Source organism: Hemiscyllium ocellatum, chromosome 36 (genome assembly GCF_020745735.1).
Source record: "Hemiscyllium ocellatum isolate sHemOce1 chromosome 36, sHemOce1.pat.X.cur, whole genome shotgun sequence".
NCBI lineage: Eukaryota > Metazoa > Chordata > Chondrichthyes > Orectolobiformes > Hemiscylliidae > Hemiscyllium > Hemiscyllium ocellatum.
In genome coordinates this window covers 47,080,451-47,094,049 of record NC_083436.1, presented here as the reverse complement: position 1 = coordinate 47,094,049, position 13,599 = coordinate 47,080,451, and the positions used below count along the sequence as shown (strand labels likewise).

At 44.1% G+C, this 13,599-nt stretch overlaps 1 protein-coding gene across 1 annotated transcript in view; it reads left to right on the top strand.

Moving 5' to 3' along the window:
• The window catches only part of LOC132833373 (polycomb group RING finger protein 3), a 181,614-nt gene that overhangs the window by 76,644 nt on the left and 91,371 nt on the right, over positions 1–13,599 (top strand). The window contains exon 4 of the mRNA XM_060851596.1: positions 2,263–2,359. Within this exon, the coding sequence (XP_060707579.1) occupies positions 2,263–2,359 (97 nt within the window). The remainder of the gene's footprint in view (positions 1–2,262; positions 2,360–13,599) is intronic.

Sequence of the window (13,599 nt, the reverse complement as noted above, 5' to 3'; positions counted from 1 at the left end):
CCTTACCCTTCATTCTGGACTCCCTGGTCATTGGGAGCATCATGCCTGCATTCCAGTTAATATTTTATAGATTTCTGGGAGATCCCTTTTCTTCTAAACTCCTGCTATATAATCTTAACAATCCAGTCTGTCTACATAAGTCAGTCTTGCCATTTTCAGGAATCAGTCTGGCATGCCTTAGTTGTATTCTCTCCATAGCCAGAACATCCTTCCTCAAAATTGCACGCAATTCTCCAGGTGTAGGGTCTGCAAATCCATGTACATTTTAGCAAGACGTGCCTGCTCTTGTATACCTATCCTCTTGCTGTGAAGGCCAACACACCATTTACCTTCATCATGTGCTGCACCTCTGTGCTTGCTTTGAACGACTGGTATACAAGGACAGCCAGATCTCGTTGTACCACCCCCTTTTCCAATCTGTTGCCATTCAGACAATAATCTGCCTTATTGTTCTTGCTGCCTAAATTATACATTTATTCAAAATTTTAATTATCTACCAGGGATTTACTTGCTCACTGAACTTGTCCAAATCACATTGAAGCATGTCTGCCTCCTCACAGCTCAGCTTCCCACCGAGCTTTGTGATGTCTGCAATCGTAGAGATATTGCACAATGTCCCTTTATCTAAACCGCAAATATATATTGTAAATAGCTGGGGACCAAGTACTGATCGCTCTCATACCCCACTGGTCACTGGCTGCCACTCAGAAATGAACTATTCATTTCTACTGTTTATTTCCTGTCTGCCGATTAGTTCACTATCCATGTCAATAGATTACCCCCATTTCCATGCAATTTAATTTTGGACACTAATCTCTTATGTAGGACCTTATTGAAAGTCAAGAAAATCACATCTATTGGTTTTCCCTCATCAACTCTACGAATAATTCAAAAAAATTCTATTTGATTTGTAAAAGATGATTTTCATTTCATAAATCAATGTTGACTCTGACTAATCCTGTCGCTGATTTCCAAGTGAGCCAAAACATTGTTGCCTAACAGAATACCACAGCCTGTTGCCACCAGTATGCACCCCGACAAAGATCACATTAGTCTAGCTCTCTGTCCCCATCAGTTTCCCCAGTCAGTCACACTGAAAGCTTTTAGTTTGCTTTGACTGACACCCAGTTTGCTGCAGCACAAAGCGGGTGTCAAGCCTGTGATCTTTCCAACTAGAAATGCTCAGGTTCAGACTTGGTGCACATTCGCTATGTTTATTTAAGGAGCTTCTGATTTAAGAATTGAAACTAAATTCCACCAGTTGTTGGGTTTTGATCCCATGTCTCAAGCATTAATCTGGACCTCTGGATTATGAGTGACGATAGAATAATGATACCAATTCCTCCCAATGAGCGACATCAGACAAGTAGTTTAGAGGCAGTGGAGAATGGAAGAATCTGCTAAGAGACTTCTATTGCATGACAGCATTTGAAAATGAATGTAAGTGAGAAGTAGTAACATGAGAAGAATTGATCTTTGAGGTAGCAGGAAAAAAATGTATTTTGGATGATTCTGTGACTGTAATAAATTAAGTAATAATTGAACCGGTGGGTGTAGTTCCATCCAACTGCTTGATGTTAGAAAACAATGGTGCAATGAACTGTGTTAAAGGTTGCAGTCAGTTTGATAAGGATGTGGAGGGAAAGTTCACTGATGTTGGTCACATAGTATGCTGCCTGTGACTTCGATACAGTATGGTCCTATGGCAATGGTAGCAATTTAATTGGAGAGATTCAAACATGAACTTCCATGTAGGATTGATGTGGATTTAGGAGATCTCAGTGTGTTCCAAGACTTGAAAAGAAAAGGATGTTGGAGATCAGGGAGTGACTTGCAAGGGATGTGGAGTCAAGCATCTGGTTTTTTGAGGGTCTTGGTTATAATGACGGGTTTGAATGAGTGAGATAGTACCTGAGGAAAAGTATAAGTAACATTCTCAGCCTGTGAGCCAAGAAGGCAAATTGGGCAGTAATTTCATGGGAATCGTGTTGAGGGAGCAAAGGTGGATCAGGTGGACAAGGCAAGTTGTAGAATGCAGGATGTTACATGGGAGTAAAACTCGAAAATGATGCAAATTCAAGACTAGGGCAAGAATAACTTGCATGAATGTTTGGTCTGTATTCTCAGGTAAGTGAAAGAATTCACGGACATAATGAGCTCCATAAAACTTAAGATTAGAATTTGGCCTTCCATTCATCAACTATGTTTAAAGAAAATATATGTAGATAATATACTATTAACAAGTTATTGATTTGTCTCCAGTCTGTAGGAGCTGCCTTGTGAAGTATTTAGAAGAGAACAACACATGTCCTACCTGCAGGATTGTCATTCATCAGAGTCATCCATTGCAGTACATCGGGTAAGTATTAAACACTTGGTTAGAGCTGTACTTCAGTACCAAACAGGTCAACCAAAGTGCAAACAATCTGTAATCTTGTTTTCACATCTTACTGCCGCAGCTTTTTTGATCATTTGTTGTGCACAAAATATGTGAGCTGACTTTGTAAATATTACATTGCTGTTTATATATAAATCTGTAATTTAAAAAGTTAACATGTTGAGAAGAAAGATAAATCAATTAAAACCAGCTTTGAGAAAATCAGCTCTGAATACTTCAGTCTCTTGCCTGTGTTATCAGTGAAAACTGAAGTGCCTGTAAAGTGGAACAGCAGTGACAAAGGTGCTCTTTCCTCCTTCTTCTAGGACACTTAAAATAAGGCAGAAGAAATTTCAGAGTCAATACATGCTCATTAAACATTGGTTTTTGCTATTGAAAGTTTGAAACAGAATAAAATTGCATGCAGTAAGTGCTGTTAATTGACACTCATTTTGATAGAAAAGCCGAGGCACATAGCGTTAATTACTAATTGCATTGCATTTAGTTGTTAACTTGAATTTAATTCTCCTTGTGATATTCTGCAATTTCATTTCTGCACATTCACTCTCACTTGTAAATGTACTCATGGGATGTGGTCGCTGCTGGCTATACCTGCGTTTGTAGCCCATCTCTAGTTGCCCTTGAACTGATTCAGTCTTGTGCTGCAGGAAAACCTACAAAGCCATTAAGGAGAGATTGCCAGAAATTTGACCTGACATCGCTGAAAGAATTACAATATATCCAAGTCAGGACAGAGTGTGGCTTGGAGGGGGGCTTGCTTGCGGTGGTGTTCCCATGTATCTGCTGCCTTTGTCCTTCTAGATGGAAATGCTCATGGGTATGGATGGTGTTGTCTAAGGATGTTTGGTGAATTTCTGCAGTGCATATTGTAGATAATACATACTGCTGCTACTGATTGTTAGTGGTGGAGGGAGTGGATGTTTCTGGGTTTGGTGCTAGTCAGATGGGCTGTTTTGCCCTAGATGATGTCAAGCATTCTGAGTTTTGTTGGATCTGCACCCATTTGGGTACGTGGGGAGCATTCCATCACACTTCTAACTTGTGACTTGTGGATAATGGATAGGCTTTGAGGATTTATATGGTCGAGAATGTGGTGCTGGAAAAGCACAGCAGGTCAGGCAGCATCAGAGGAGCAGGAGAGTTGACATTTTGGGCAAAGGCCCTTCATCAGGACTTTCAGACGCTTTTGTCTGGAACACTGACTCTCCTGCTCCTCAGATGCTGCCTGACCTGCTGTGCTTTTCCAGCACCACAGTTTCAAGTCTAATCTCCAGCATCTGCAGTATTCACTTTCGCCTAGGAGTTATGTGGTGTCCAGTTACGTTTTTGGTCAATGGTGATCCCCACAATGTTGGTAATGGGGATTACTGTGACAGTAATACCATTGAATGCCAAGGAGTAGCGGTCAGATTGTCTCATTGGAGATGGTCATTGCCTGGCATTTCTGAGGCACACATGTTACTTGCTACTTTTCTGCCAAAGCCTGGATATTGTCCCAGTTCTATTACATTTGAGCATGGACTGCTTCAGTATCGGAGGAGTCATGAATAGTGCAATCATTGATGAACATCCCCACTTCGTAGAAACATTGAGTCCCTACAGTGTGGAAGCACTTGGCCCATTGAGAACGCACATACCTTCCAAACGACATCCCACCCAGACCCAACGCCTTAATCTATCCCTGTAGCCCTGCATCTCCCATGGCTAATCCACCTAGCCTGCCCACCCATGGACACAATGGGGCAATTTAGCATGGCCAATCCACCTAACCTACGCATATTTGGATTGTGAGGGGAAACTGGAGCATCTGGACAAAATGGACTGGGAGTATGTGCAAACTGCACACAGACAGTTGCCTGAGGGTGGAGTCAAACCTGGGTCCCTGGCGCTGTGAGGTACTTCTAACCTTGAGATGGAGGGAAGGTCATTGAAGCAGCTGAAGATGGTTGAGCCTGGGGCACTTTACTGAGGAATGCCTGCAGAGCTACGATGACTGACCTCCAACAACCACAACCATCTTGCTATGTGGCAGGTATAACACCAACCAATGGAGAGTTTTCTCCCAATTCCCATTGATTTTAGTTTTGCTAGGGCTCCTTGTTGCCACACTCTGTCAAATGTGGTCTTGATGTCCAGGCTATCACACTCAACTCAACTCCATGTTTGAAACGAGGCTATAGTGAGGTCAGGAGCAGAATGGCTCTGACAGACCCCAAAGTGGGTATCATTGAATAGGTTGTTGCTAAGCAGGTGCTGCTTGTTGATCACACCCTCCATTACTGATGATTGAGACTAGACTGCTGGAGGTGTAATTAGCCAGTAGCATTTGTCCTGCCTTTTCTATACAAAATACTTGGGCAGCTTTCAGGTAGATGTCAGTGTTGTAGCTGTACTAAAAAAATTTGGCTCAGGGCATGGCATGATTTGGTGCACAAGTCTTCAGTACTGTTGTTAGAATGTGTCAGGGCCCAGAAAGTTGCTAATGTCATATCAGACCTTAGGGCTGCTCTTTCAATAGAGAGAAACAGCTGCTGGTGGTTTATGTTGAGGGTCATACCTCAGGCGAGGGGAGAGTTTGAGAAGAAGAGTCCTACATGATACCTCAGCTAGTGTGAGAATTGAACCCACACTATTGGCATCACTCTGCATTACAAACCAGGTGTCCAGCCAACTTAACTAACTGGCTGCGTAGTGCCCATAGTGTTTTCAGACTCCAGGACTTCAACAGTTTCTTGATATTACATGGAGTGAATCAAATTGGCTGAAGACTGGTATCTGTGATTCTGGGGACCACTGGCAGGGGCCGAGGTGGGTCACTTATTCTGCACTTTTGACTCAAGATTGTAATTAAAGTTTTAGCCTTAACTTTTCCAAGGATAGAATATAGAACAGTACAGCATAGAACAGGCCCTTCAGCCCCCAATGTTGTGCTGACCACTGATCGTCATGTATGCACCCTCAAATTTCTGTGACCATATGCATATCCAGTAATCTCTTGAATGTCCCCAATGACCTTGCTTCCACAACTGCTGCTGGCAACGCATTCCATGCTCTCACAACTCTGTGTAAAGAACCCGCCTCTGACATCCCCTCCATACTTTCCTCCAACCAGCTTAAAACTATGACCCCTCATATTAGTCATTTCTGCCTTGGGAAATAGTCTCTAGCTATCGACTCTATCTATGCCTGTCATTATCTTGTATACCTCATTTCGGTCCCCTCTCCTCCTCCTTTTCTCCAATGAAAAAAGTCCATGCTCAGTCAACCTCTCTTCACAAGATAAGCCCTCCAGTCCAGGCAGCATCCTGGTAAACCTCCTCTGAACCCTCTCCAAATCTTCCACACCTTTTCTATAATAGGGCGACCAGAACTAGACGCAGTATTCCAAGTGTGGTCTAACCAAAGTTTTATCGAGCTGCAACAAGATCTCACGACTCTTAAACTCAATCCCCCTGCTAATGAAAGCCAAAACACCATATGCTTTCTTAACAACCCTGTCCACTTGGGTGGCCATTTTAAGGGATCTCTGTACCTGCACACCAAGATCCCTCTGTTCCTCCACACTGCCAAGAATCCTATCCTTAATCCTGTATTCAGCTTTCAAATTCAACCTTCGATGTGCTGGACTTTTCCATCATTGAAGGTGGGGATATTTGTTACACCTCCTCATCCAGTGACTTGTTTAATTGTCCACCAGCATTCATGACTGGGTGTGACAGGACTGCAGAGCTTAGATCTAATCTGTTGGTTGTGGGATAGCTTAGCTCTATTACTTGCTGCTTATAATATTAACATTGCAGATAGTCCTGTTTGGTAGCCTCATCAGACTGACTCCTTTTGAGGTATGTCTCACTCTATCGCTGGCATGCCGTCCTGAACTCTTCACTGTACCAGGGTTGATCCCTTGGCTTGATGGTAATGGTAGAGTGGGGGATATACAGAACAATCTCAATTATCCAAACGAGACAGGCAGAGAGTATTTTGTTCAGATAACTGTTAATGTTTTTACGGGACCTTGAGATCCTGTTCAGATAATCCAAAATTCAGATAATTCATGTTCGGATAACCGAGGTTGTTCTTTACTGGGCAGATTGTCCTGGAGTACAGTTTTGCTGCTCTAGATGTCTCTCAGCGCCAATGGATAACTAGTCTTGAGTTACTGGATCTGTTTGAAGTCTGTCCCATTTCGGAGACAATAATGATAGTGCCACATAACACGATGAAGGCTATTCTCTATGTGAAGATGGGACTTCATCTCCACAAGGACTGTGCAGTGATCACTTACTGATACTATCATGGAAGAATGCAGACAGATTGCTCAGATTGGATAGGATATGTTTTCGCCTCTTGTTCATTCCCTCACCACCTGCTGAGACTAGCAGCTATAGAACATAGAACATTACAGCGCAGTACAGGCCCTTTAGCCCTCAATGTTGCACCAACCTTTGGAACCAATCTGAAGCCCATCTATTATACAGTATTCCACTTTCATCCACATGTTCATCCAATGACCATTTAAATGCCCTTAAATTTGGTGAGTCTATTACTATTGCAGGCAGTGCATTCCACGCGCCTACTACTCTGAGTAATGAAACTGTCTCTGACATCTGTCCTATATCTGTCACCCCTCAACTTAAAGCTATGTCCCCTCATGCTAGCCATCACCATCCAAGGAAAAAGGCTCTCACTGTCCACCCTAGCTAACCCTCTGATTATCTTATATGTCTGAATTAGGTAATCTCTCAGCCTCCTTCTCTCTAACGAAACAGCCTCAAATTCCTCAGCCTTTCCTCATAAGACCTTCCTTCCATACCAGGAAACATCCTACTAAATCTGCTGTGCACACTTTTTCCAAAGCTTCCACATCTTTCCAATAATGTGATGACCAGAACTCCAAGTGTGACCGCACCAGAGTTTTTGCACAGCTGCAGCATGACCTTGTGGCTCTAAAACTCAATCCCTCTACCAATAAAAACTGTATGCCTTTTTAACAACCTGATCAACCTGGGTGGCAACTTTCAGGGATCTATGTACGTAGACACCGAGATCTCTCTGTTCATCTACATTACCAAGAATCTTACCGTTATCCCAGCACTCTTTATTTCTGTTGCTCCTTCCAAAGTGATTCACATCACACTTTTCCACATTAAACTCCGTTTGCCACCTCTCAGCGCAACTCTGCAGCTTATCTTTGTCCCTCTGTAACCTGCAACATCCTTCAGCACTATCCACAACTCCACCAACCTTCGTGTCATCCACAATTTACTAACTAATTGTTCCACGCCCCCTTCCAGATCATTTATAAACATGACAAATGGTAGTAGCCCCAAAACAGGTCCTTGCAATACATCGCTAGTAACTGAACTCCAGGATGAACATTTCCCATCAACCACCGCCCTCTGGCTTCTTTCAGCAAGCCAATTTCTGATTCAAACTGCTAAATCACCCTCAGTCCCATGCCTCCGTATTTTGTGCAATAGCCAGTATGGGGAATCTTAACAAACACCTTGCTTAAATCCATATAGGCCACATCAACTGCTTTACATTCCACCTGTTTGGTCACCATCCCAAAGAACTCAATAAGGTTTGTGAGACATGACCAATCCTTCACAAAATCATGTTGGCTAGCCCAAAACAATTTATTCCTTTCTAAATGATTATAAATCCTATCTCTTATAATCTTTTCCAACACTTTATCCAGAACCGAAGGAAGGCTCACTGGCCTATAATTGCCAGGGTTGTCTCTACTCCCCTTCTTGAACAAGGGGACAACATTTGTTATCCTCCAATCTTCTGGCACCATTCCTATAGACAATGATGACATAAAGATCAAAGCCAAAGGCTCGCCAATCTCCTCCCTGCCGTCCCAGAGAATCCTTGGATAAATCCCATCTGGCCTGGGGACTTATCTATTTTCACACTTTCAAGAATTGCTAACACCTCCTCCTTGCAAACGTCAATCCCGTCTAGTCTAGTAACCTGTATCTCGGTATTCTCCTCGACAGCATTGTCTTTTCCGGTGTGAATACTGACGAAAAATGTTCGTTTCTTCCTCCCCGTCTCCTCGGACTCCATGCACGACTTCCCACTACCATCATTGATTGGCCCTAAGCTTTCTCGAGTCATCCTTCTTTTCCTAATATACCTATCAAAAGCTTCAGGGTTTTTCTTGATCCTACCTGCCAATGACTTCTCATGTCCCCTCCAGGCTCTTCTAAACTCTCTTTTTAGGTCTTTCCTGGCTGAATTCTAACATTCAAGCGCCCTAACTGAGCCTTTACATCTCATCCTAACATAATCCTCCTTCTTCCTCTTGACAAGAGATTCAACTTCCTTAGTAAACCGCAGCTCCCTTGCTCGACTACTTTCTCCCTGGCTGACAGGTACATATTGATCAAGGACATGCAGTGGTTGTTCCTTGAATAAGTTCCACCTTTCAATTGTTCCTATCCCCTGCAGTTTCCTTCCCCATTCCTACGCATCCTAAATCTTGCCTAATCACATCATAATTGACTATCCCCCAGCAATAACTTTTGCCCTGCATTATATAGTTATCCCTTTCCATTGCTAAAGTAAACATAACCGAATTGCGGTCACTATCACCAAAGTGCTCACCTAACTCAAAATCTAACACCTGGCTGGGTTCATTACCCACTACCAAATCCAGTGTGGCCTTGCTGAATATTGGTACCCGTGTGGTTCAGGGGTAGACCATCTTGTTTGTAGAGGTCCCACCTACCCCAGAATGAGCCCCATTATCCATGGGTCCGAAGCCCTCCCTTTTTCATCATCTCTGTAGCCACAGGTTCAAGTTCTCTCTAGATTAGATTAGATTACTTACAGTGTAGAAACAGGCCCTTCGGCCCAACAAGCCCACACAGACCCACTGAAGTGCGCATATCACAGACCCATTCCCCTCTGCACCTAACACTACGGGCAATTTAGCATGGCCAATTCACCCAACCTGCACATTTTTGGACTGTGGGAGGAAACCGGAGCACCCGGAGGAAACCCACGCAGACACGGGGAGAATGTGCAAACTCCACACAGTCAGTCATCTGAGGTGGGAATTGAACCCGGGTCTCTGGCGCTGTGAGGCAGCAGTGCTAACAACTGTGCCACCGTCTCTCTCTCTCACTCTCACTCTCTCACTCTCTCTCTCTCTCCCTATTCCTCGACTTGCTTGCATGCAGCAGGGGCAACAAACCAGAGATGATAACTCTGTTTCTAGCACTAAGCTTTCACCCTAGCTCCCTGAATTTCTGCCTTACATCGCCATCCCGTTTCCTACTTATGTCGTTAGTGCCTATGTGGACAATGACTTGGGCTGCTCCCCCTTCCCCTCCCCTTCAAGTATCCCGAAAACACGATCCGAGACATCACGAACCCTGGTACTTGGGAGGCAACACACCAACCGTGAGTCTCTCTCATTCCCACAGAACCTCCTATCTGTCCCCCTAACTATGGAGTCCCCAACGACTATATTTCTGCTCATTTCCCTCCTTTGCTTTTGAGCAACAGGACAGACTCTGTGCCAGAGACCTGTACCCTATGGCTTACTCCTGTTAAGTCGTCCCGCCCAACAATATCCAAAACAGTATACTTGTTATTGAGGGGAATGGCCACAGGAGTTCTCTGCACTGTCTGCCAGTTTCCTTTCTGTCCCCTGACTGTAACCCATCTGCCTCTTTCTTGCACCTGAGGTGAACTACCTCCCTGTAACTCCTCTCAATAACTCCCTCTGCCTTCCTAATCATCTGAAGTTCATCCGATTCCCTAACGTGGTTTTCGAAGAGCAGGAGTTGGGTGCACTTCCCGCAGATGAAGTTAACAGAGACACTAGTGGTGACCCTTACCTCCCACGTTCAGCAGGAGGAACACTGAACTGCCCTAGCCACCATCCACAAGTTGTAAATTCCCAAAGAGACTGTGGGAAAAATACAGAGTGAAAAATCATTGTGAGGGCTATCTCAGACAGGTGTCCTTTAGGATCCAGCCAGCTCCATCAACATTGTACTTCTGCTAAGCCATCCTTGGTGATGAACAGTAAAATCCCTGCCAAGAATATATTCTGTGCCTTTGCACCTTAGTGCTTCCCCTAAGCGTTATTCAAGATGCAATAGTACTGATTCATCAGCTGAGGGAGGGCAGTATGTGTAAAAAACCGGAGGTTTCCTTACCCTTGTTTGGCCTGATGCCATGTGACTTCATAGAATCAATGTTGATGTCGCAGACAGGGATTTCTATGCCCTTACTACTCTGAATAAAGAAGCTACCTCTGATATCTGTCCTGTATCTATCTTCAACCCCTTAGTGGTTGAAGTTACAGTGGGGATTACTTTGGGAATAGTGATCACAATTCCATAAGCTTTAGAATACTCATGGACAAAGACCAGAGTGGTCCTAAAGGAAGAGTACGAAATTGGGAGAAGGCAAACTGTACCAAAATTTGGCGTGAGCTAGGGAATGTGGGTTGGGAGCAGCTGTTTGAAGGGAAATCCACATTTGATATGTGGAAGGCTTTTAAAGAGAGGTTGTTGAGAGTTCAGGAGAGATACGTTCCTTGGGGGATAAAAATGGCAAGATGGGGGAACCATGAATGACAGGTGAAATTATGAGATTAGCTAAGAAGAAAAAGGATGCGTACAAAAGGTCTAGGCTACTGAGGAGAGACAAAGCTTTGGAAGAATATTGAGAATGTAGGACCAATCTGAAACAAGGAAATAGGAGGGCTAAAAGGGATCTTGAGATACCCTTAGCGAGCAAGGTTTATGAAAACCCCAAAGCCTTTTATTCACATACATAAGGATCAAGAGGGTAACTAGGGAAAGGGTTGGCCCATTCAAAGACAATGAAGGAAAGATGTGCGTGGAGTCAGAGAAATTGAGATTTTTCATGAGTACTTTGCATCGGTATTCACCGAGGAGAGGGACATGCTGGGTGTTGAGGTTAGAGAAAGGTCTTTGATTACCCTAGGTCAAGTTGCCATAAGGAGGGAGGGAGGGAGTGTTTTGTATTCTAAAAGGCATTAAGGTGGAAGGGTGCCCAGGTTATGGGATCTATCCCAGGTTACTAAGGGAAGTGAAAGAGGGGCTTTAACTAATATCTTTGCAGCATCCTTGAAAATGGGGGAGGTCCCAGAAGACTGGAGAATTGCTAATGTTGTCCCATTGTTTAAAAAGGGTAGCAGTGATAATCCAGGTAATTACAGACCTGTGAGCCTGACATCAGTGATGGGGAAGCTACTGGGGAAGATACTAAGGGATAGGATATATACCCATTTGGAAGAAAATGGTTTTATCAGTGATAGGCAGCATGGTTTTGTGCAGGGAACGTCATGTCTTACGAATCTAATAGAATTTGTAAGTGAAATAGAGGTGACAAAGTTGATTGATCGGGGAAGGGATGTAGATGTCATATACACGGACTTTAGTAAGATGTTTGATAAGTTCCCCATGGTAGGCTGATGACGAAGGTGAAATTGCATGGGGTCCAGAGTGTTCTAGCAAAATGGATAGAGAACTGGTTGAGCAACAGGAGACCGAGAGTAATAGTGGAAGGGAGCTTCTCAAAATGGACACCTGTGACCAATGGTGTCCCACAGGGATCCGTGCCGGGACCACTGTTGTTTGTGATATACGTAAATGATTTGGAGGAAGGTGTAGGTTGCTTCATTAGCAAGTTTGCAGTTGACACTAAGATTGGTGGAGTAGCAGATAGTGAAGGGCACTCTCAGAGAATATGGCGGAATATAGATAGATTGGAGAGTTGGGCAGAGAAATGGCAGATGGAGTTCAATCTGGGCAATGGTGAGGTGATGCATTTTAGAAGATGCAGTTCCAGAGCAAACTGTACAGTAAATGGAAAAGTCCTGGGGAAAATTGACCTGGGTGTTCAGGTCCTTCGTTCCCTGAAGGTGGCAACGCAGATCTATAGAATAGTCAAGAAGGTATATGGCATGCTTTCCTTCATCGGTCGGGGTATTGATTACTAGAATTAGCAGGTGACGTTACGGTTGTATAACGATTTGGTTCGGCCACATTTGGAAAACTGTGTACAGTTCTGGTTGCCACCTTACCAAAAGAATGTGGAGAAGGTGCAGAGGAGGTTCGCCAGGATATTGCCTGGTATGGAGAGTGCTAGCTATGAGGCGAGGTTGAGTAGGTCAAGATTATTTTCATTGGAAAGAACGAGGTTGAGGGGGACCTGATAAAGCCCTACACAATCATGTGAGGTGTAGACAGGGTGGATAGCAAGAAACTTTTTCCCAAAGTGGAGGACTCAATTACTAGGGTCACGAGTTCAAAGTGAGAGGGGAAACATTTAGGAGAGATATACATGGAAAGTTCTTCATGCAGAGGGTGGTGGGTGCCTGAAATGCGCTGCCAGCAGAGGTTGTAGAGGCGGGAACAATAGCAGCGTTTAAGATGTATTTAGACAGAGCCATGAATGGGCAGGGAGCAGAGGGATACAGATCCTTAGAAAATAGGCAGCAGATTTATAGAGTCATAGTCATAGAGTCATAGAGATGTACAGCACAGAAACAGACCCTTCAGTCCAACTCATCCATGCCAACCATATATCCCAACCCAATCTAGATAGCGGATATGGATCGGCGCCGACTTGGAGGGCCAAAGGGCCTGTTTCTGTGCTGTCATGTTCTTTGTTCAAAGCTAGTTCCCTGCGTGCTAGTCATCACCATCTGAGGAAAAAGGCTCTCATTGTCCACCCTATCTAAACCTCTGATCATCTTGTATGCCTCAAGTCACCTCTCAACTTTCTTCTCTCTAATGAAAATAGCCTCAAATCCCACAGCCTTTCCTCATAAGACCTTCCCTCCATACCAGGAGAAAGTGAGGTATGCAGATGCTGGAGATCTGAGCCGAAAATGTGTTGCTGGAAAAGCGCAGCAGGTCAGGCAGCATCCATGGAACAGGAAATTCAACGTTTCGGGCATAATTCCTGATGAAGGGCTTATGCCCGAAACGTCGAATTTCCTGTTCCTTGGATGCTGCCTGACCTGCTGCGCTTTTCCAGCAACACATTTTCAGCTTCCCTCCATACCAGGCAACATCTGGTAAATCTCATCTAAACCCTTTCCAAAGCTTTCACATCCTTCCTATAATGTGGCGGCTAGAACTGTACACAATACTCCCAAATGCAGCTGCACCAGAGTTTGTATAGCTGCAACATGACTTCAT